The sequence below is a fragment of the Lissotriton helveticus genome, chromosome 5_1, assembly GCF_964261635.1.
Source record: "Lissotriton helveticus chromosome 5_1, aLisHel1.1, whole genome shotgun sequence".
Lineage (NCBI taxonomy): Eukaryota > Metazoa > Chordata > Amphibia > Caudata > Salamandridae > Lissotriton > Lissotriton helveticus.
The window spans coordinates 497,149,236-497,174,431 of NC_136065.1; the positions used below are offsets into that span (position 1 = coordinate 497,149,236).

Here is a 25,196-nt window from a genome sequence, read left to right on the forward strand (position 1 = left end):
ACCTACACAGCTCCACCCATGCACCCACCATACAGCTCCACCAAGGGACCCACCACACAGCTCCACCGATGCACTCACCACACAGCTCCACCTACACAGCTCCACTGATGCACCCACCACACAGCTCCACCGATGCACCCACCACACAGCTCCACCCACCACACAGTTCCACCAATGCACCCACCACACAGCTCCACCGATGCACTCACCACACAGCTCCACAGATGCACCCACCACACAGCTCCACCCATGCACCCACCATACAGCTCCACAGATGCACCCACCACACAGCTCCACAGATGCACCCACCACACAGCTCCACAGATGCACCCACCACACAGCTCCACAGATGCACCCACCACACAGCTCCACAGATGCACCCACCACACAGCTCCACAGATGCACCCACCACACAGCTCCACAGATGCACCCACCACACAGCTCCGCCGATGCACCCACCACATAGCTCCGCCGATGCACCCACCACACAGCTCCGCCGATGCACCCACCACACAGCTCCACCGATGCACCCACCACACAGCTCCACCGATGCTCCAACTAAGCTCCACCAATGCACCCACCACACAGCTCCACCAATGCACCCACTAAGCTCCACCGATGCACACACCACTCAGCGCAACCACAGCATCCCTCAGCGCAACCACAGCATCCCTCAGCGCAACCACAGCATCACTGGTTCAAATATGTTCTTTCAATGTTTCAAGCTGTTTTCAAGCTTTCACGCTTTATTACAAATCACAAAAAGATGTTAATATTTCACTTCTGTTCTTGGATTTTCGTCACATTAAAAAACACTGAACATAATCTTCACAAAAGTTATTTACAAAAGTTTAAGCTATTGCCATTACAAATTAAATAAATTATTTAAGTATTAATTATTTAAAACAAAAGCCATTGTTATTTGTAATATCAATACATCTAAGTCGCGTAAATACAAAACATGTTGCATTACAAATGCTATAGGTGTCACATTTGCGAAAGTTATAACTATGAGCATTGTAAATGACAAAGCTATTAATTTAGCTATTTAAAAAAATAACACAAATAAAAAAAATTCATTTATAAGACCAATAGCTCAAACTTTCCTAATGCGAGCCCTATTGCATTTCCAATGCTTGTTCAATCATGCTAGCGCCGCACCAATCAGTGAAGGGACTGTTGGTCTATCGACCCCCTGGTCCGCTCGGAACGTTCTTTGCAGACCTCGATTCGGTGCTGTTGGGTCTTGCCCTGAGAGCAGAACATTGCATAGTGGCGGGGGATTTTAACATCCGGATGGATGATCCGTCTGACCCCGCTGCTATAAAGCTTTCGGAGGCCATGACTCCGCTGGGTCTTATTCCTCATTTGCAGGGGCCGACTCATGCTAAGGGGCATACTCTTGACCAGGTCTTTTCTACATCCCCTTTGGTGGTGAAAGAGACTCTCCCGGTCTTGTGGTCGGATCACTGGCTTGCCAAATTTGTAATCAGTGGCATCGTCAGGTCGTCTATCCCTGTCCCACAGCAACGGGGACGAGCTTTTAGAGCATTTAGCAGAGTGACCCCTGAGATGTTGGCTCAGGCTGCTTCGAATCACCCCTGTCCTCTTTCAGGTGAGCTGGAGAGAGATTTGGAGTCCCTGCAAGAGTGGCTTACGGAGAGGCTTAATGACCTGGCCCCGATGCTGCCCCCCCGCCTGACATCAAAGCGGGTTTCGGCCCCTTGGTTTACTACCGCACTGTGGGCTACGCGGCAGCAGTGCAAGGTAGCCGAAAGGGCCTGGCGGGCACACTATGACAGCATGGACAGGTCTGCCTACAAGGCTGTGGTTAAGGCCTACCACCGGGACATCCGCCTCGAAAAGAAAGCCTATCTCGCGGGGAGAATTGAAGCGGCCTCGAACTCCAGTAAGGAGATTTTTACCATTGTTAGAGAATTCATCTCCCCTCGGACCACTACATCGGAAGAGGTGCCCTTAGAATCCTGGGCGGCGGATCTTGCTTGTTTCTTTACAAGCAAGATAAAACTCATCCAGGACTCTTTTCCATCTGGAGTTCCTGTCAGGCTGCCGATATCCGAGGTTGGTATGCTCCCTCCTGTCGTGCAGGGTGCCATATTGGCCGAGTTTCCATCTCTGCCAGCCCCCGCTTCTCTAGCGCTTATGGGCAATTTAAAATCCGGGTCTCCGCTTGACCCTTGCCCAGCTAAGCTCTTGGGTAAATTGGCGGAGGTGATCAATCCACTGGCGCACCCTCTTCTCAACCTTTCGTTGAGTCAGGGAGTGGTTCCGCCAGTGTGGAAGCAGGCAATGGTCATCCCGCTGCTTAAAAAACCGGGGCTTGACCCCAAGGTCCCAGCCAATTACAGGCCGATTTCGCTGCTGCCGGCTCTGGTAAAAATCTTGGAGAAGCACGTTCAGTTGGTGCTCTCCAATTTTCTGGAGTCCCATGAGATCTTACATGACTCCCAGTCTGGTTTCCGCTCAAATCGTAGCACCGAGACCGCGCTCCTTGAGGTTTCTGAAACCATCAAAGGGGTGTTGGATACCGGGGGCAAAGTCATGCTGGTGTTGTTGGATTTGTCGGCGGCTTTTGACACCGTCCCCCATGATGGCCTCCTCGCAAGACTCTTTGAGATTGGTCTTCGGGGGACGGTGCTCAGATGGTTTTCGTCTTTTTTAGCCGGGCGCCGGCAAACGGTCTGGACATCACCTGACACCGCCGTGATGCCGCCTTTGGGAGTCGGGGTCCCTCAGGGCTCTATATTGAGCCCGACCCTTTTTAACATCTTTATGACCCCTTTGGCGGCGGTGGCGGAGTCATTTGGTGCCCGGATCGTGTCGTATGCCGACGACACCCAGCTCCTCTTCTCCTGTGAGAGAGGGGCTGACTTTGACGGGGAGAGTATCCGGAATTGCCTTGGGGCGGTGTTCTCATGGTTCCAACTGAACAGCCTCAAGTGCAATTCCGATAAATCGGAGGTACTCTTCTTCGGGTGCGATACGGAGCCTAGCTGGCAGGCCTGGTGGCCCATCGACATGTTCCCTCCGTCCGGCTCCTCCCCCATGGCTAAAAACTTTGGGGTCAAGATGGACAAGGGGCTGACGATGAAAGCCCAGATCCTGGGGGTGACCGGCACCTGCTTCGGCCTATTAAAAATGCTGCGGAGGTTTTTGCCTCTTCTGTCAGAGGAGCACAGGAGGCTGACTGTGCAGGCTCTGATTGGCTCCAGGTTGGATTATGCCAACATTCTTTACCTGGGCCTACCAGAGTACCTGTTGCAGCGGCTTCAAGTTGCGCAGAATGCGGCGGCCAGGGCCATTTTTGGTCTAAACAGACGTACCAGCGTGTCCGGGTTATTGCTGACGCTGCACTGGCTACCTATCCGCAAACGGATCGCCTTCAAGGCTATGACTTTGGCCTACAAGGCGCTCCACGCCGTGGGAGCAAAGCATCTCCAAAAGAGACTGGCCTTTTACCACCCGGCTCGTTCGCTGAGGTCTGAATCTCTACTTTTGGCGGCTGTCCCTCGTGTTAAGAGAGCCCGCCTGGGCGGCCGCTCCTTTAGTCTGCTGGCTCCACAGATGTGGAATTCGCTTCCGCTCCCACTTCGGGGGGCTACTACTCTCCTTGATTTTAGAAGAGGTCTCAAAACTTGGCTGTTCACTCAGTAGGTCTCCCAGTAGTTCCTTTTTTGTCTGTTTGTTTTCTACTCTTTTTAACTGTGTTATGTTACTCTGAACTAATTCTCCTTACCTAAAGCGCCGGGACACTCTTTTTGAGTAACCGTTGCGCTATACAAAAGAATAAATAACATAACATAACATAACATAACAGGCTGAATCACAAGTTACTACTTGTGTAACGATATATCTGTAAGAGACATTAGTTAGTGATAGATTCCTTACCTTAGAATATCCCCAGGCGTCAGACTGGATCTGGAAATCTTTGCGTAGCATTACCCTTGCGCATTGGTAGGCGTCGTCTGCGGCTCCGCGTCCGCCGTCGGCATCGTGGGCGCCGTGATGACGTTGTCGGAGTACTTAGACGCCGCCTCCGCGTGCTGACGTCAGTTCTTAGACACAGCTTTTCCGCGCCAGAAGCGCTGAGCCATGTTAAAAACCAACACTGGTGCCATTGAAACTAGGGCCCTGAAAGGGATGACCTTAACCCTAGATATCGGTTCGCAGAACGGGGAGGATGGGTGGGTTGGTAAGGAATCTATCACTAACTAATGTCTCTTACAGATATATCGTTACACAAGTAGTAACTTGTGTATCTGAAAGAGACACGTTAGTGATAGATTCCTTACCTTAGAATAGATACCCCAGCAATACCAACCCCGGTGGTGGGTCTGCGAACCAATAATCACACCAGAAAGTCCTGGAGGACGGAACGGCCAAAGAAGCCATCTCTCCGGACTTGGCTGTCCAGGCAGTAGTGTCTCGCAAACATGTGCAGCGAGGCCCACGTAGCCGCCTGACAGATGTCCTGCAAGGGCACTCCTCGGCCTAAGGCAGTTGTAGTCGCCGTGGCCCGAGTGGAATGAGCCCTTAGCCCAACAGGGGGTTCCTTCTTAGCCAAGGAGTAACACGCCTGGATGCACAAGATGATCCACCGAGAGATGGTCCTTTTGTGCACCGCCCGCCCCTTCTTAGCGCCCACGTAACCAACAAAGAGTTGGTCATCCACCCGGAACCGGCGTGTGCGATCCAAGTAGAATGAAAGCGCACGTTTTGGGTCCAGACGGTGGAGCCGCTCTTCCTCTTTAGAGGGATGCGGTGGCGGAAAGAAGGTGGGCAAGGTTATAGACTGCCCGATATGGAAGGCCGTGACAACCTTGGGCAGGAAAGATGGCTTAGTACGCAACAGAACCTTGTCCGGATGGACAGAAAGGAAAGGGGGTGTACATGAAAGAGCCTGGAGCTCACTCACTCTCCTGGCAGAGGTGATGGCAACCAGGAAAGCAGTCTTCAGAGTAAGAAGGTGGAGAGGACAGTTGTGGAGTGGCACAAAGGGAGCGCACATCAGAAACGTAAGAACAAGGTTCAAGTTCCACTGAGGCATCACAAACGGAACAGGAGGGAACATGTGTGTGATGCCCTTCAGAAAAAGATTTACAATAGGGGACTTGAACAAAGAAGGTTGATCAGGCAGCCTTAGAAAGGCTGAAAAGGCTGAAAGGGCTGAAAGGTAGCCCTTGATAGTGCCCAGAGCAGAGCCCTGCTGGGCAAGAGAAAGAAGGAAGAGAAAAACCTCAGAAAGAGGGGCAGCAAGAGGATCCACAGTCTTTGCTGTGCACCAAGCCACAAAATAGTTCCACCTGCAGGCGTATACCGACTTTGTGGAGGGACGCCTGGTTGCCAGAATGACATTACAGACTTCAGGAGGCAAGTCAAATGGCCTCAACTGTCGCCGCTCAATCTCCAAGCATGAAGGTGGAGACTGGACAGGTTCGGGTGGAGGACTGTCCCCTGCTGCTGCGACAGAAGATCCTCCTGAAGAGGCAGACGAACCGGGGGATCGACTGACATACTGAGTAGCTCTGGATACCAGTACCTTTGTGCCCAGTTAGGAGCCACAAGGATGACTTGGGCCCGGTCGCACTTGATCTTCTTCAGCAGTCTGGGCACAAGTGGTATAGGCGGAAAGGCATACAATAGACCGCAACTCCACTAGCGACGAAAAGCGTCTCTGAGCGAGTGCCGCCTTGGAAATTCCAACGCGCAGAACTGATGACATTGCGCGTTCTCTTCGGTGGCGAATAGATCTAACCAAGGCTCTCCCCACTGTTGAAAGAGGCCTTGCGCCACGTCCAAGTTCAGACGCCATTCGTGATCCATCATGCACCGACGGCTGAGTTCGTCTGCCCTGGCGTTCAGAGAACCTGCCAGGTGTTGAACCACCAGGGTGACGCCCTGATGTTCCAGCCACTGCCAGAGGCGCAGAGCCTCCTGGCAAAAGGTCCACGACCCCACCCCACCCCGCCCTGTTTGTTGCAGTACCACATGGCGGTGGTATTGTCCGTGAACACCTGCACTACACTCAGAGGGGAGGAATGCCTTCAGTGCTAGACGAATCGCCCGCAGCTCCAAAAGGTTGATATGGAGCCGGGACTCCGCCGGAGACCAGAGGCCTCTGATCTCCGCCTCTCCCATGTGGCCTCCCCAGCCCTGGAGGGACGCGTCCGTCACAACTACGTGATCCGGTTGGGGAAGGGAGAGGGATCTGCCGCTGACCCAATTGCGGTCCGTGAGCCACCACTGCAGCTGTCTCGCAGTGCCCTTCGAGATCAGGACAAGGTCCGATAGGTTGCCCTGATGCTGGGCCCACTTAAACTTCAGGTCCCACTGCAGAGCCCGCATCCGCCACCGGGCGTGATGCACCAGAAGGATGCAGCAGGCCATCAGGCCCTAAAGCCGCAGCGTCAACCTGACCGAGACTCGGGATAAGGGCTGAAAGATCATAATCAGAGCCTGAATATCCAGAACCCGCTGTTAGGGAGGATAAACCTGAAACTGCGCTGAGTCTAGAACCGCTCCGATGAAGAGGAGCTTCTGAGAGGGACTCAGGTGCGACTTCGGCACGTTGATGGAGAACCCCAGCAAGTGCAGGAGGTCGGCCGTAGTCTGGAGGTGGTTGACGACTGTTTGGGGCGAGCCCGCCTTCAACAACCAGTCGTCGAGGTAGGGGAAGACTGACACCCCTAACCTGCGCAGATGAGCTGCGACCACCGCCATCACCTTCGTGAACACCCGTGGGGCGCTGGTAAGGCCGAAGGGGAGCACGGTAAACTGAAAGTGCTCGTGGCCTACCGTGAACCGCAGGTAACGTCGGTGGGCCGGCAGGACGGGGATGTGAAAATAAGCGTCCTGCAAGTCCAACGCTACCATCCAGTCTCCAGGGTCCAGGGCAGCTAAGACCTGAGCCAAAGTCAGCATCTTGAACTTTTTTTACCTTCCGGAGGAAGCCGTTGACGTTCCGTAGGTCCAAGATAGGGCGTAGGCCTCCTTTGCCCTTCTTGGGTACCAGAAAAAAGTGGGAGTAACAACCACACCCTATTTCTGGCCCCGGAAAGCGCTCGATGGCCCCCTTGGCCAAGAGGGCCGTGACTTCCTCTTGCAGAAGTTGCAAGTGATCCCCCGACACGCGGTGGAATTGAGGTGGCATGGCTGGAGGGGTTGCCTCGAAGGGGAGGGAGTAGCCCCTTCGGACGATTTGCAGCACCCACCTGTCCGACGTGACAGTGCGCCAGTGGAAGAGGTGATGGAGAACACTGCCCCCCACTGGCGTCACATGGGCCTGAAAACACGGACTAGGAAGGTTTTGAGGCCGGAGCTGTGGAGGGAGGTGTGGACTGGCCACACCGTTGTCCCCGACCGCCGCCACGGCGGTTTCCACGGCCGCCACCGCGCTGTTGAACATTATGTGGTGCGTGGCTGGCAGTACGTGTGGGGGCGCCCCTTCCGTGGCCACGAAAGGAGTGAAAGGCACCCGATTGCTGGCGTGTGGCCGAGAGGCCCAAGGACTTGGCCGTAGCCCTGGAGTCCTTAAAACGCTCAAGCGCATGGTCTGCCTTGTCGCCAAAGAGGCGACGGCCATCGAACGGCTTGTCCAGAAGAGTGGCCTGGACATCGGCCGAAAAGTTGGCTGACCTCAACCAGGCGTGGCGTCAAACCGCCACCGTCGTTGCCATAGCCCTGCCCAGTGAGTCCGTGGTATCCAGCCCACACCGGATGGAATATTGTGCTGCATCTCGGCCCTCCACAAGGGCTTGGGCGAGTTTAGCCCGGACCTTCTCCGGACATTGTGGCAGCACTTCCGCGACCGTGTCCCACATCGTGTGGGTGTAGCGGCCCAAGAGGCATGCGGTATTGACAGACCGCAGTCCCGAACTCAGGGACGAGAACACTTTCTTCCCGAACTGTTCATACCTCTTGGATTCCCGATCGGGCGGAGCCGTCGGGAATGCGGTCTGGGAAGTGGAGGCCTGCATGACCAGGCTCTCGGGGGTGGGATGGGTGGACAAAAAGCAAGGGTCGCCCGGGGCCGGGCGGTAGCGTCTGGCCACGTTTCTATCCACAGGTGGACCTGTGGCGGGCTTGGGCCAAGTGCCCACAAGAACGTCACACAAGGCCTCATTAAACGGCAGCAGAGGCTCATTGGAGCTTGCCTGCGGTTTAAGGACCTCAGTGAGGAGGTTAGTCCTCACGGCCGCGACGGGGAGCTCAAGGTTTAAGGCCTTGGCCGCCCTCGTCAACACTACATTGTAAGCAGCCCCCTCCTCCGTAGCCACGGTGGGAGGGGGGACAAATCCAGTGTCTGGCGAAGTGTCAATTCCACTGGCCTCCCCAAGCTCATATGTCCAGTCCTGTTGAGACTGGCAGTCTTGTGCCAGAGGGTCCACAGACCCCTCCCAATCACCTTCGTCACCCATCTCCTGCAGAGCAGGGTCATCAGACAGGGCCGTCTCGTGGAAATAGAAATCTTCAAAGGCCGTCGGAAGCGGCGCCCAGCGGCGCCGCTCCGGCGCCAGATCCGGACCGAAGGGAGGATTGGGGACGGCGTCCATAGTGGGCACCGGGGGCGACACCCGCAGGGCCGGCGCCGGTGAGGTCGACCGCCGACGACCCGGATCCGGAAGCGTATCCAGTGAGGGCCTGCGGTGCAGGGACCGAAGTCGCCGGCGGCCGAAGCACCCGACGGCGTCGGAGCCAAACCACCCGACCAGCTAGGCCCTCCAGCCGGTGCCGTTTGGCCCGGAGGCGCCACGGGACCCGGCTGAGAAGGGAGGGACCTCATGGCCATGAGGTACCGCTCTACCTCCTCTGGCGTCGCGTCATGCCCAGGGATCCGAAGGTGTGGGGCAGGCGGCGACGCCTGCGACTCCGTCGGAGCCGCGTGGGTGTGTTACCCGAACCCCCGGCCGTATCGTGCGAGCGTCGGGGTGGGTCGGAGGAACGATGACGTCTCTCCGACCTCTCATGCCTCTTACCTGAGGACTTGGATCCTGACGACTGATGTCCACTCCCGGAGCTGCGAGGACTTCGACCCCGCGACCGGTCCCTCGACCTCCTGTGGGACCGGGACCTGGAGCGGCGCGGGGCCGACTGCCGGAGCACGAGTCGCTTGCGGTACCGCTCCCGCCTAGCTTTAGACATCAGGGCCCGGCAGTCGGAGCAGGTGCGGTCGTCGTGGTCGAGGCCTAAACACTTGAGGCACCGGCGATGGGGGTCGGTAACCGACATCAGTTGGTCGCACTTGGAGCAGGGCTTAAACCCGGGCATCCCTACCGGCACCGTCGGAGTCGAAGACTCAAGTATAGAAAAGATCAAAAAAGTCTAGTCAAAAAATAACTAAGGGGTAGAGCTTCTCCGGATCTGCGCTAGCTGGCGCGGAAAAAAGAAGAACTGACGTCAGCGCGCATGGGCGGCGTCTAAGTACTCCGACGTCAACATGTCGGCGCTAAAGACGCCGACGACGGACGCGGAGCCCCAGACGACGCCTGCCGGCGCGCAGGGGTATTGCTACGCAAAAATTTTCCGGATCCAGTCTGACACCTGGGGATATTCTAAGGTAAGGAATCTATCACTAACGTGTCTCTTTCAGATGTGCTTCTTGGTGTGAGTGTGGGAGAACTTAGAAACAAACTATAGAAATTAAAGAATAATATCAGTTGACATGGGTAAGACATTTTGGTAGAACTTGATAAGAAAGCAACCTTTGCAATTAAGAAAAAATAAGTTGGGCAAGACTCACGGTAGACGAAGATGGGTTCTTGTCGGGTGCTGCATATCGGAAAAAAATCCCAACTTTGTCCACTGACACAGGGTTGACTGGCTCCCAGCCATTCACTCGTACTTGGAGCTGATGGATTCTCAAATCATGAGTATGTCTGGAAGATAATGAGACAAATTATTTGTTAACATTATCTTGATCATGTGATGCAAAAGATTATGCATTACTAACATGAAATATAGACTATAAATTAAGCATGGACACAAACTAAGATTTGGCAAGAGACGTCAGGCCATCCAACCTAGAAAATTGAACCAAGGTCCAATCGCGTCTGCTGCTTTGAAGAGAGGTTTATTTTGACCGATTTGTTTGAATGAAGACTGCTCTTCTTAATCTGTGCAATAGTATTCTTAGGGGACACTGAAATCTGCTGCACAACCAGAGTTGTCCTCAATCAACCAAAAGAGAGCTCTGTGACTTATGGACTCCAATGTCACTTTTCAGGGTCACTTGAAGTCAGTCAAATGTATGTTCCAATGTTTCAGAAGAAAGGCAATTGCAGCAGTCAATTTTTGATTAAAGTGTTGCACTTAAAATAATAGTTTTAACTTTCATTGAAAATAGCGTCAAAACTTTCATCCGTTTCAGCCGCTGAAAATGCACTTTTTCAATGTTACCAAGTGTATAATTTTCAAGAAACCTTCTATAGACAAAAATTAAATGAGTCATGACTTAGATTTCCAAATAGATTTGTATATCATCTATATAAGAATCTACACCAAAAAATAAATAAAACATTTCTCCCCAAACCTTACTTAAATCTTACAACTTATACCACGATTCCTCACAGCATGGATGTCGGCAAGACACTACAAGCCAGCATCCCAAACATTCACATAACTTCAATGGAGACTGCTGCACACGCAATTGATACCAAGGGCTTAAAAAATATGACATCACCCTGACCCTGAAGGAACGTGAATGGATACTCCTGGAAGTCACACATCACCATCAAGGCCTCCATCAAGGCCTAATAGGGAGCAGGAGCCAAGTCTGCATTTTACCTGCTTGATATATTTCAGGAGGTCAGTGGAACACATATAGCCATTAACAATGTCATGACGTCTATCTGGAGATTAACTGCTCTACAAACATAATTGTAAGAGATGTATTTGGTGTCTACGACCTCTACAAACATAATTGACATAACCTTGCTAGACTGGATATTAAAAATGAAGATTACAAAAGGTAAATCCAGGTAAAAAGCCTTCTCAGGGTATGTATCATGGCTATGGAACAAAATCCCACCCAGATGAAATCTGGTTCTTTTTTTCTCCATTACAGAAACCAGCTGAAAATTCATCTCCTGAAGGATCACCTCATCAACTGTGATTTAAAACCATTAAACTCGGACTGGCACTCAGCCAATTAGAAGAGAACACCATCCCTTTTGCATACTCTTTTGAATACCCAGCCTCCCCATCCTGTACCTCTGTTAAGTGTATGGTTGTTTGACAGCAAGATTTGTGCTGTAGAAGTCCTAAATATTACATACCTACATCAATAAAGAACAAGATGCTCGCTTCTGTATCGCATTTTCTGGTAGAGACTCCATCTAACTGCTGAGTCCTTAAATCTAGAGTACTCCCTCATGCATCAGAATGGATCAAGAAAATATTAAGTGCACCAGTAGGTGCCATCGTGGGGCTCTGCATCGCCATTTTTCCACTACAGAAGTTACATGTGGAGTCGTATATAGGCATAATCCAAGCACAATGAAGTCAGTTGCTTTCAGGGATGTCCATGTATCAGACGTTGAGCCTAATCGCAGACTGGCTTGGACAAGTGACAAATCTCTAAAGTGGGAATATTTTAGGTGGGAATGAGCCAGTTCACAAAAGGGGAAGGAAAGGTTTGCGAGGAACTTGTGGTTAGATAGAGATGAAGAAATGATTTACCCAGAGGTTAATTTGTACAAAAAATAAGTTCTCATCAGGAGGCAGCTTGCACCAGCCCATTTCTCCTGTTAGCGCCACCTAAAAACAGAACCAACTACTAACCATGAAAATGGGGAGAGGATGTGGCGCAATGGCCAGAGTTGTGACTTCAGACCTGGGGAACCAGTATTGAGTCTTGGCGTCGGCTCAACATCCTGTAATTCTGGGCAAATCACTTAATCTCTCAGTGCTTACCATAAATTAATGTGAAAGTGTCCTTAACTGGTGCTCATGAAAAGCACCAGTGTTGATGATTAAGCACCAGTGTTGATGATTAAGTGCCAGTGCTGAGCACCGGAAACCACCGGCTCAAATTTAGCACTGGAGTAACCAAGGTAAGTAACTTGTTCTTCGGATAGAGACTTCTAACACCAGATTCCTCACCTTTTGAATGCAAACCAAAGCAGTACCAGCCAGAAAGAGGTCTGTCAAGTTGCACATCTCGACAGACCTTGCTGTCCAAACAATAGTGCTTTTTGAATGTTTGGAGTGATGACGGTGTCTTACGCCGATGACACCCAACTGGTGGTCAACTGCGGGCCAGACGTGGCAGCCGATAGACTCCGTTTTCGCACTGGTATGATGGAGATCGCAAATTGGATGGCCAATAACTGCCTCCAATTGAACCCGAGCAAGACGGAAGTCATACTGTTGGGTAAAGCCGAGGAATCCTGGTCCCCGGATTGGTGGCCAGCACAACTAGGCTCGCGCCCTTTGCCATCTCAGAGTGTGAATAATATGGGCATCAAATTAAACCACACCTTTACAATGCAAAATCACATTTCCTCGGTAGCCGGGGCGTGTTTCTATAGATTGAAATTATTACGGAAGATCCTTCCTTTTATCCCCATGACACATCGAACGCTGACTAAGGAAACAATCATTAGCCGGCTGGATTATGGAAACGCTCTGCTTGCTGAAGTAGGTGCAACACACATAGGGAAACTGCAGGTCATTCAAAATACGGCCGATAGGCTGGTTCTGAACCAACCGGCGGGCACTCCATCTTTGCCTCTACTGAGAATCCTACACTGGCATCCAGTGAAGCAAAGATCCTTTTTTAAAGTTTGCTGCCTGACCTTCACGGCTCTCCAGGGCCGCGGACCACTGTATCTTCAACTAAAGCTGGAAAAATACACGCCCAACCGCCCACTGAGGTCTAGTTCGCAGCATCTTCTGCATGTCCCTCGTATCAAACGAAGTAGGACTGGGGGTAGGGCCTTCTCTTAACTGGCCCCTAAGTATTGGAATAGTCTCCCTGTGACCCTTCGAGACATCCCCTCCTACCAATCTTTCAGGAAATATCTTAAAGCCCACTTGTACCAGTTCTAGTTGTCCTGCTATGCCTCTTGTGACTGCGACTGAGAAAAAAGCGCCGAGATGCCCCCCGGTGATTTGCGCGCTATACAAGCAAGAATAACATAACATAACATGACCACATAGCAGCCTGGCAAATGTATAGAACAGGCAATCCACATGCCATTTTGTTGGTAGCAGCATTAGCTCTGGTGAAATGAGCAAGCAATCCCCCTGGAGGCAATTTTTTTGCCAATGCATAGCTAATATTAATGTGAAGAGTAATCAAACGAGAGATGGTCTTCTTCTGCAGTGCCGGCCCTTCTTCACTTTAGTGAATCCAATAAAGAGCCGAACATTCATACAGTGTTAACTGGTATGATCGATGTAAACAATTAGGGCTCTTTTCAGATCCAACCGATGGAGACTCTCCTCCTCCTTAAAAGGCTAAGGTGAAGTGAAGAATGTTGGGAGGGTGATGTTTTGCACGACATTAAAAGGAGTCACTGCTTTAAGAAAAAGAAGGCTTGGGTCCATAAAAATCAGTTTGTCTCGGTAAAACAAGGCATAAGGCTGGTTGATGGAGCGACCTTGCAACTCGTTCAACTGCTGAGCCGATGTTATGGTTGTAGGAGAGTGGGGTCTGCAATCCTATGGTCACCCCAGATTTTTGCTTTTTGCTTCACTGGTTTACGACTTTCCCTGGCTGTGGGCCTGCTAATCAGACCCACAGCCTAGCTGTTCTCTCTCTAAATTGACAACCATGTACTTAAGGTGCATTTACCAATTGGTACTGGGCCACCTTATCAGTCCCTGTACCCAGGGCATAGGTGTACCCAGGGCCTACCAGGCGCCTCAGGAGATTGAATCTCCTGAGGCGGAAAGCCGGGAGAAGGACTATTTGTACTTATACTGTGATTTTAAACTAACTGCTTTTAAAATAATTGTTCCTTGTGACATTTTGGCGCCGTACAGCGGACTCAGCGCTGTTAGGGGACCCACCTTACTCTTCTTCCCGCCCTCATCGCCACCGAGGCGGCTGGCCACGCCCACTCTAGGCCACGCCCCCTCCGCCCTCCTAGCTTATAAACGCTGACTACTAGCGTTTCGCTTAGATTGAATCTCCTAAGGCGGAAAGCCGGGAGAAGGACTATTTGTACTTATACTGTGATTTGAAACTAACTGCTTTTAAAATTATTGTTCCTTGTGACATTTTGGCGCCATACAGCGGACTCAGCGCTGTTAGGGGACCCACCTTACTCTTCTTCCCGCCCTCATCGCCACCGAGGCGGCTGGCCACGCCCACTCTAGGCCACGCCCCCTCCGCCCTCCTAGCTTATAAACGCTGACTACTAGCGTTTCGCTTAGATTGAATATCCTGAGGCGGAAAGCCGGGAGAAGGACTATTTGTACTTATACTGTGATTTTAAACTAACTGCTTTTAAAATTATTGTTCCTTGTGACATTTTGGCGCCATACAGCGGACTCAGCGCTGTTAGGGGACCCACCTTACTCTTCTTCCCGCCCTCATCGCCACTGAGGCGGCTGGCCACGCCCACTCTAGGCCACGCCCCCCCCGCCCCCACATGCACATATATAAATGTGTAACTTTAGGAAGCGCAGCGGGCGCGCAGTTTGCGCGCCGAAGGCGCGCCTAAGGCAAGCCCGTCTGCGCCCGTCCGCGACAGGCCGGGACTAGGGGCTATGACTCCCGGCCCGTCACCCCCCTGTCTGTTGCTCACTTACTCTAGGGAAACTCTGCTTAAGTTCAGGTTACCTCCTTGTGCTTCTTGCTCTACATTGAATCCGCTCCATGCCCCTTCCATCTGCTCAGTTTGTCTTCTCTCCCTTACGTCCCTCCCCTCCCTCACTAACATTGCCCTATCTGATTTTCCTCCCACTTGTTCCAAATCCTCATCTCCTGTTACTTTCATAACTCGGACTCTAATTAGCCTAAATTGCAGATCCCTAGTAAAACACAAGAGGGAAATATTTGACCTTCTGGTCTCTGAGGAACCTGCAGCTTTGTTCCTCACGGAGACATGGCTGAAAGATCATTCTGGCCCAGATATTGCTGCAGCCCTTCCCGATAATTACACCTATGTCGGGAAAAATAGAGTGTTGAAAGATGGCGGTGGAATAGCCATTATCTATAATAGACGCTATTCGTGCAAATGGGAAGACATTGTAGTTCCCAACTGCGAGGCAGGTCTCTTTAAGCTCTCGCTGTCTCCCAATTTTACCCTTTCTGGTTTGCTCATTTATCGTCCCCCCGGACCAGCGAGCTTTTGGGCCACCTCTCTTCCTGAGCTCATAGCACCTTTTATCCAGAACTCCACCAATTTTTCAATTCTCGGCGATCTTAACCTTCATCTAGATGATCCTTGTTGCCCCATCAGTAGAAACCTTCTACAGGACCTAGCTGCATTAAATATCACTCTACATAACTCAGGCCCTACTGTTGAAAATTAGTACGTTTTGGTGAACATTATCTGCGCCATCTTGCCTCTTCCCCTGATGCCACACTTTTGTCGTGCGCGCCCGCCATTTTTAAGATGCCCCGATCAGAACGAACCCTTTTGCATGCCGCTGGCCCCTGGCATAGCCCTTCGCCTTCACTAAGCCTGCACGCTGACCACCCCCTGCTTGCACCTGCCTTGAGTCATAAACCCCTCTTCGGCGCTGCTCTGCCCAGGCCCTCATCCTGTTCCCAGCGCGACACCTCCCTGCTTCCCTTTCATGATCTCCGGCCCTTAGATGCAAACCCCCTTTTTCCCTGTGTGCCCGTTTTGTCTTCCCCGTTCCCAGGCCGACACCCAGCTCTGCCGATACCATTCCTTGCCCCTCCCCGTACAATAGGAAGCTTCCCCCATCAAAGGATCCCCGGGTTGACAAAGCCCCCACTCCATGAGATCCGATCAAACCCCCCACATTCCGTGAATCGGCGGAATATCCAGCTGCGTGATACTCATCACCTGTTGTGACTAGGGTGGGGACTTCAACTGTAAATGTGTGTGGGTACGGGCCCAAAGGGGATTTCCGGGAATGTCTTTTCCATACATCAAAGCTTTAACATGAATGTGTAATCTACAATAAAGTCATAAAACAGTGTATAAGAGGCCAGGCCTCAGAAATGTATCTAGAGCACCTCAGAACGATACCTTCTGCCGGTTTTGTTGTGTTCTCCTCCGGAGAGAATAAAAACCTTGTTTCCTGCTTTCCAGTCTCCAGCGCCTGCCTCTTCATTTATTAAATAACTAGAGGGTCACAGAGGCAATACCGCCGGGCAAATATCGATTGCCCCCGACCCGACTCAGGTTTTAACAATTGGCGTCCCAAGCGTGGGGCCCATCAGCGACTCGTGGATCCAGTGGGAGAGGTCCCGACGACAGAGTGAACGACTGCAACGATCGGGAGAGCTCTTGCCCAATAGACCCTCGTCTGGCAGCCGATCATCCGAACTTCACTAGTTCCGAACAGACCTCTCTCGAGTGATCTACGGTCCTGACTGGGGACCATCAGGAGTGCCGTGAGAAATACGAGAAAAAGAGGACGATCGGGCGCTGGATTCGGAAGACAAGAAACTGTCCACATGGTCCGGGTAAGGTCGTGTAATCACGACAAGTTGCGAAATGATTGCTTGATTGTTTGATCGTTTAAAAATACTAGTATTGCTCTTTATTTATTTGGAGATTCACTGTCTACAAACGGAGAAACAACGGGCTCTCTCTTTGCAAGCAGTGGAGGATAGGTAGGGCAGCAGCCGTGCTTATTTTTTTCTCCCCCACTCAATAATTACTTGAAACTGAACTGTTGTTCGCAAAACTATTGTTTCCTGGAGATTCCCTGTCTGCAAACAGGGAAGAGACCACCCTTTTTGCAGATAGTGAAAAGGGTAGGTAACGCAGATCTTTGCGGACCTACTCATTCTCCCCATTGTTATTTATTGGTCTTTTTGTTATTTTTTGATCCATGAGGTATTCACTGCCTGCAAACAACGTTGAATAGAAATATTCTGTCCAGTCTTTGCACCTAGTGATAAGATAGGCAGTGCTGACTTTTTAGTCCCTCGTTACGAGCCGTCATGTCTGTCTTCTCCCCACTGATTAATAGCCTGTTTAGCCCGGACCGTGTATTAGAGGTGGACCATATAGCCCCACTAGAAGGCACCCCTAATAAGGACATGTTCATAAACTATGGATTAGTCACCATAGCCTATAATAAATTGTGGCACAGGTATACCGAAGAGAGTCAAGACAAACAGTGGCCACTGGCAGGATCCTTTGACCTTGATAAAATAGAAACGTTAGAAATAGCCCTTCGAAATAATAAGACAACGCCAATTATGCTCGACAGTCTCGGTATGTGGCGCAGAGAGGCTATGCAACGACAGAGAAAAGACGAGGACAAACCAAGTAGAGAAATATACCGACAGGACAACCCCAGGACACCGCTACCCACAACTTATCCCCCGACACTATGCAAAAGACGACCAGACTTAGGGCCAGACCAATGCGCTTTTTGTAGGTATGTCGGACACTGGAAAGTCCAATGCCCGACTCTACTGAGCGTGAGTAAAGGCAAAGGGCCGACAGGAACGACAGACCGGCAGTACGAGAAAAAGCGCGAGACAAAGAAGAACCCGACTTACATAGACAGACCAGACAGAACCACCACGTTTGATTATGCCCGATGGCACAGATTTCGCCAGGACAATTTCAGCGGCATGCTCAAGTTCTCCTAGGTCGGGCAACGTCAAGACGGGAACCCAGCCTCGTTTCAAATTCACAGACGGAAAGAGATAATTATGACCAATAACTGTTTTATATTCGTCTTGGGTCTTTGTATGTCGTACTTGTACTGTCCCCCGTCTGAGTTTGTGTGTATGTAATGTACAAATCTGCGTCATCCCTCTACACGTGTTTCCGTGTTACTCAACCTCTGTTAGCAGAAACTTAGCATAAAAGCAACCTGGAAAGAAAGAAATGGTAAAACAAAATCCGTAGACCATTAATGAACTTGAACTTTTAATTTAGCACAACAAACAAGGAATAATAACGGTAAACTGTAGAAAATGAAAGTCAAACAGAACATTCGCCCCCCCCCATTCTGGAACCTTCCAAAGTAGGGCAGGGTTACGGCTACGCCCAACCAACGGCAACCCATATAAGGCGGGCCCGGCCGCCAACTCTTGGTCAGGAAATCTTAACGTATGGGGGAGCCGGAGGAGAGGCAGGAGCCAGCAGCCTGGGCAGTTGTAGGTAGTCCCGCCACATGTCTCCTCAGCCAGCCGCAACAGGCCTGGATAGACTTAAGTAGTCCCGCCACATGTCCAGAGAAGAACGAGGCACCTCTTTCTTTTCCCTTCCGTAACAGCCGCAGCAGCTCTGGACGGCGGGATGTCCTGCACGTACCTCCACAACAATTTGTCCAAGTTGGGCTGGGAGGGAGAGGCGACGCGGACGAGCCTCTCCCACCTCCACCGATAGGAGGTCTCCCAGCCCCCGGCCCGACGCCGAACACCCCCAGTCAGGCGATGGTGCCAATACTTCCACAGCACCGAACACACCATGGTGGCACCCCAGTACTTGCGCAGCACCGAACGTGCAATGGTGGCCATATTTTCGGAACACCGAACCTGCAATGACTGCACTGATACTCGTGCCGCGCCGAATGCGCACCACAGGTGGCCATACTCCCACAGCACTGAGCACAGGACCTGGGGAACACCGGATGTGGAGAGACCTTCATGCGGGGCGATGAAAAGGAGCGGCATGGAGTGCACCGGGAGGAGGAGACGATGCGAACGAGTCTCCCTCGCCCCCCCCCCCCCAGGTGGGGGCATCACAGCTGCACCCCAGCTGAACGTCCCGCTTTCACACAACAGGGACCTCTTCCGTTCACTCCGAAGGATCTCTCCCACTCTTGCAAACTCGACGAGAGTGGCCCCTGTAGGGCCTCAAAATGGCGTCTGGGTCCGCTGGAAGGCGGGCCCCGGCCACTAGAGTAACTTTGACCAGCAATATAACTCGAACATTTGCCCCCTGGAGCACGAGCCCCCATCTCCGACAGCATCTCCGCAGCCTTGAAGATCCTACAAAGGTCCCCGGCGGAACCTTCGGCCTTTGCAGGCTTCCGGTAAGGGACGGCTGCCTTGATCGCCAACGAAACAAACATGACATTGCCACTCCTTCTGTTAGCATGAATTCTAGAACTGCCGAAAAGGACTCTGGTCCAAACTGCCAGTAATGGGAAACATTTCCCCCTGATGCTGCTTCCGGACTGAACCGGCCCCGCCCAAAATGGCGCTGGTATCAATCGGAACTCACGAACACCTCGTGGTGTTCCTTCGCACTAATATAAACTTGATGTTCTGAGATTTTATATGATCCTTTGTACACTTGGCTAGAAAAGACAAGGAGAACTCACTCGACGAACAGTATGAAAGGATCCCCGTTACAAATGTTGATTACAAATGTACAATGTATTATATTTTTATAACTGATGTAAACCTCATTTACGACGCACACGTACGGTATGCATATAGGAAATCTGATTACAACTATTATGATTATGCTTCTAAATTATGAAAATAAATGCCCCCGAACCCCAGCCAATTAATAGACGTTTTAGTTTCTTACAAATGAATGAGTAAAACTTTCCGATGTTCTTATTGCTGCAAACGACACCCCCCACTGTACGCACTTTAGCCATTACCACGACCGGCCAAATACGACCGCACCCTCATAATCCACATGCTGAAATAATTTTGCAAAATAAAGTTTTTTTGAAACTATGGACGGGTATTGCATGCCTTATTTTAAAAATGTGGGATCGGTGGGAAAGTTCTTTTCTGTGCACCCTACTCTGCTCTCTCTTTAAGGTTAAAAGAAGATGGTTGCCCAGCCCTGGAGGACGGATCGGATCGACAACACGACACTCCGCCTTCAACGTACGCGACTGACCCATGAACTCTCGCGTAGAGGAAGACCTTGACTTCCAAGGATGGGTAAAACGAACGGTGTAAATGAGGGAATGTAAAAGGAGGGTGAAATGAAATAATGTAAATGTTATAAAGTACAACGTTCCAAAGTATCAGGGAACGGAGCTGACCCAAGAACCGAAGAACCTTAGAACGCCACAGCGTTGAAAGAGGTTTAAGGATCCCGATAGTGAGATACATCCTTTGACTAGATACCTCGCACTAAGCACCTCTGGTTTCCTTTTTACGTTTCCCCGCACACGACCTATATGGACACACTACCCCCCCTCGACTCCAGAAACCATATCCCCGGGGACCCTGCCCCGAGGAGGAAAGACGAGTAAGAGGTAAGTAAAGGACTTATGAATCCATGTATTTGAATATGCGCGAATGCGGTCTCCCCCACCCCCCTTTTCCCTCCCTCTGCAGGTTACATCAGAGATTACAGCCGAGGTGTGGCGAAGATCTGAAGTCTTGCCATGTCTAATACACGAAGCGGACTAGCGCCGCAAGGTGGTGTCTAAGCACGCCTGCAAACTACTCACGTATCGAACAAACCCGAAAAATTAGCACAACCTGATAAAAAGTGATCACCCTTAAACCAGACCGGACGAATGAACCCATGTCACGTATGATGCGAAACTATGAGGGAATGTGTGTGTGTGACTGAGGCGTCGACCCAACTGGTCGAAGGACCGAGAATGCGAGAAGTGCGACAAAATGGTACCTCCTTTCTTCTTTCCTTTTTCTCAAGGCACGTCCCCTCTACCCTGTCTAATGCTCAAACTGCATGATTACAAGATTCTAACGCAGACCCGTGAATGCCCTTTACTGTGTAATGCACTAAATAGCCTTTCTTGAATACACTGCCACCCTCTCTGTTGCACGTGTACTATTTAGCCTGCCGTTGCGCTCTCTCTCTCTCTCTCCCTCTCTCTCTCTCTCTCTCTCTCTCTCTCTCTCTCTCTCTCTCTCTCTCTATTTTTGCACTCCCACTCTTCCGAGTGATTAGCCCCGAAATTGGCAGACTGCCACCCCTAGCACACCACCTAATTGGCTTCAAATACCGTCAGTATTTGCACAAAAACTTGTCTTTAATACAATCACCCTGAGGCCGCGTCATTACCTCTCCTTTTCCGCTAGAAGTCAATGAACCGAGGTTGGGCCGTAAGGGAAAGGACAGGCAAGACGACAGAGGTTCCCTAATCTGGCCCGAAATAAGGGAACTACATGTCAACGGCTCCTATGGTATAAAACAAGGACCTCAGAATACGCGACCCTCCCCGCCCCGAATTGTCACAATACCCAAACCGGAAAAATGATCACCCCTGTTACCTCCCCTGTATCAGCCGCCCAAAAAACTGGAATTATGAAACTACCCCTCATTTCCGGTTGTGAGAGATGGGTCGATTTATGCCCTTACCACAAGTTTCCTATGTCCCTGGTTGTTTCCCATAAAACCCCTGTCCTTCCTAATTAAGTAATCGGGCTGTAAAAGGTTACGTAGGATCCAGAATGATGTTTTACAAGGTTAACAGACTAGTCCAAGGAAAAGAAATCATCGAAATGAACCCCGTAGTAGTTGAAAAGCAGGATGCATCGATAGAAAGGAAATGTTTAGCCATGTTCGTCTCTCAGCAAAATACCTGTGTAGTACCATGTTGACGACCCACAGTACCCTTTGTAAATGTAAAACTCTAGAGAACGGCATATCTTTGCCAGGTTCGTCTCACGAAGGTGGGTCACCATCAGATGAACTGTCGTGACTGTAATAAATAATTGTAAAGGAAAGTCATAGTAAATCCAACAGACCCGTCACCGGTCATTCATATGCCAGTTGTGAACACTAATATAACGGGCATTTTTCATTCTTTGCCTGGAGCTGGGAGAGAAATAGACTTTTTGATTATCTTCATCTGCAAATTCTCTAAAGACTGTCTTTTCAAACTTGTTTAAGGGTACTGCTGTTGGAGGAGAGAAGGACCGGATGTGGGAGCACGAGGCCTGACTACAGACTAAGGAACACCTGCGACATTAGCCAAGGCGAGACCACGACAGAAAAGAGCTGTAGGACGAGGCACTGTTTTCGACAACATGAGAAGAAAGGGTCGACCTGATGCCCCTGCTCGATGTCCAGTGTTTGTCGACAAGTCCCCGCTCTCTGAATTCGGTCACACGCCCGCCTATTTGAAGTCTCTCGTTCCCCTAGTTTGTTCCTAATTTGGCCTTGCTCCATCCCCCTTTTCCTCTGACCTACCCTATGGACTGTTTTGTACGCTCTTCTTCCATCTGAACTTTCTGACAATCACCTCAAAGAACACAGGGCGAAAAGGACCTTTCCGACCAGAAACGCGAGGAAAGGGTCGTGCCCTGCAACGCAGAACTTAGAACAGAGCTGGACTTGTAGCTCCACCGCCGGTGCTCAACAGCGCCAACGAAAGGCAACAAAGAATGATGAGAACTCGTTAAACTTCGAACATTTGACATCCCCAATCGCCGTTTCTGCTAGACCTCATTTCTCTCCCAGCCGCCATTGTATTGATCATGCTCCAATCCGAACCTGATATATATGTAATCACCTACCAGTATGAAATATACTTGCTGCTCTCGCTACAGAATCGTTTTTGTATTGCATTCCTATGACTTTCCTGCTAAACAAATTGACCAAAGTTTATCAAATAGGTCCACCTCCTAAAAACTAGAAATGTTAAAATGTATTGTTTACAACTCTTTTCATCTAGGGTTCCTACTTTTCTTTCTCATGCCCACCACAATAGAACCGAGTAGAAAATGAACCCGCAAGATGTCTTGAATATGTTAAAGGGAGGACTGTTGAAAATTAGTACGTTTTGGTGAACATTATCTGCGCCATCTTGCCTCTTCCCCTGATGCCACACTTTTGTCGTGCGCGCCCGCCATTTTTAAGATGCCCCGATCAGAACGAACCCTTTTGCATGCCGCTGGCCCCTGGCATAGCCCTTCGCCTTCACTAAGCCTGCACGCTGACCACCCCCTGCTTGCACCTGCCTTGAGTCATAAACCCCTCTTCGGCGCTGCTCTGCCCCAGGCCCTCATCCTGTTCCCAGCGCGACACCTCCCTGCTTCCCTTTCATGATCTCCGGCCCTTAGATGCAAACCCCCTTTTTCCCTGTGTGCCCGTTTTGTCTTCCCCGTTCCCAGGCCGACACCCAGCTCTGCCGATACCATTCCTTGCCCCTCCCCGTACAATAGAAAGCTTCCCCCATCAAAGGATCCCCGGGTTGATCAAAGCCCCCACTCCATGAGATCCGATCAAACCCCCCACATTCCGTGAATCGGCGGAATATCCAGCTGCGTGATACTCATCACCTGTTGTGACTAGGGTGGGGACTTCAACTGTAAATGTGTGTGGGTACGGGCCCAAAGGGGATTTCCGGGAATGTCTTTTCCATACATCAAAGCTTTAACATGAATGTGTAATCTACAATAAAGTCATAAAACAGTGTATAAGAGGCCAGGCCTCAGAAATGTATCTAGAGCACCTCAGAACGATACCTTCTGCCGGTTTTGTTGTGTTCTCCTCCGGAGAGAATAAAAACCTTGTTTCCTGCTTTCCAGTCTCCAGCGCCTGCCTCTTCATTTATTAAATAACTAGAGGGTCACAGAGGCAATACCGCCGGGCAAATATCGATTGCCCCCGACCCGACTCAGGTTTTAACACTACGCATGCTGCAGGACATCTTTTGGACCCCATCCTCTCCAATTTAGACACTATCAAGTGCGAGACCCAACTACCGATCGTATGGTCGGATCACTTCAAAATAACTTTCACCATTACCATTGGTCACCTACTCAACGTTCCCCCTAAATCTACCCAATCTAGACTAACTAGAAATTGGAGCAAATTAGATATAAATGAGTTCAACTCTCGCCTTGAGAACTTTAGACCTCTCATGGAAGATAACTGTACTGAAGCGGCTGCAGCTGTTGACTCCTGGCTAGCAATGGCCGCTGATGCATTCTTACCCCAACGCATGCAAAAGCAAAATCTTCATCATCCACCCGCACCCTGGTTTACAGCTGCCTTAAAAGTAGAAAAAAACATCTGCAAAAATCTTGAACGCAAATGGCGTGTAAAATATGATCCTTGCTCAAAACAAATTTACAAAGATGCCCTACTTAAATACCACTCTTTATGTAAAATGGCCAAAGCTGAATATGTAAATACTACCATTCTTGAAGCACTAAATCGCCCTAAAGCTCTCTTCAAGGTAGTTCAGAGTCTGTCGGGTGCTCTGTGTCAACCCAAACCGCCAAGCTTAAATACTGTACAGTGTAATTCATTGGCTGCATTTTTTGTAGCCAAAATAGATACCATCTATTCTAATTTTGCGAAATCCGTCCCTTCCCCTTCATCGCCCTACCCACCCGCCACCACCCCACTCACTGAACAGTTGACGTATGAGGTCTTACCTGCTACCCTAGGTCAATTTACCCTTTCCACCCCCCCTGTACCTACGATCTCCTGTGATTTCAGGCTTCCTCGAGAAACCAGTTCCTCTTCTTCTTTGATCGACACCTGGGAGCCACTTAACATCACGTCTCTCTCTGATATCATCTGCAGAATTAAATCTGGCTCTCCATTGGACCCCCTCCCTCCCCACATACTAAACAAACTAGACCATTCTTCATTGGTACTGATTATGGATCTTCTTAACACCTCCCTTAAAACAGCATCAGTACCTGCCGCATGGAAACATGCAATGGTAGTACCCCTGCTAAAAAAATGCAACGCAGACCCTAGTATCCCTTCAAATTTCCGTCCAATTTCACTTCTTCCAGTTTTTTCCAAAATCCTGGAAAAACACATCAATTCCCAATTGTCAACCCATGTTGAGGCTTGTGGACTACTTCACCCATCTCAATCTGGATTTAGACGAGGTTTCTCGACTGAATCCACTTTGCTAGGGGCTTCTGAAAACATCAGGTGCCGAGTTGATAAAGGGGAAACTGTGGCACTCATTTTTCTTGATCTGAGTGCCGCATTTGATACGGTTTCCCATTCCATCCTTATCAAAGCCCTCAGATCATCAGGCATTATCGGCACTGCTCTTAACTGGTTTGTTAGCTTTTTATTAAATCGCACATTTCAAGTTTTCTCCATGTCCTCTGCTTCTCAAACTTTCACATCAGAGTACGGTGT

General features: G+C 50.4%; 1 protein-coding gene across 2 annotated transcripts in view; it reads right to left on the bottom strand.

Annotated features, from left to right (window-relative positions):
• Positions 1–25,196, bottom strand: part of VPS13D (vacuolar protein sorting 13 homolog D) — a 2,979,414-nt gene that overhangs the window by 1,473,890 nt on the left and 1,480,328 nt on the right. For both annotated transcript variants that reach the window (XM_078642819.1, XM_078642818.1), the window contains one exon: positions 9,761–9,896. In XM_078642819.1, coding sequence (XP_078498945.1) covers positions 9,761–9,896 — 136 coding nt within the window. The remainder of the gene's footprint in view (positions 1–9,760; positions 9,897–25,196) is intronic.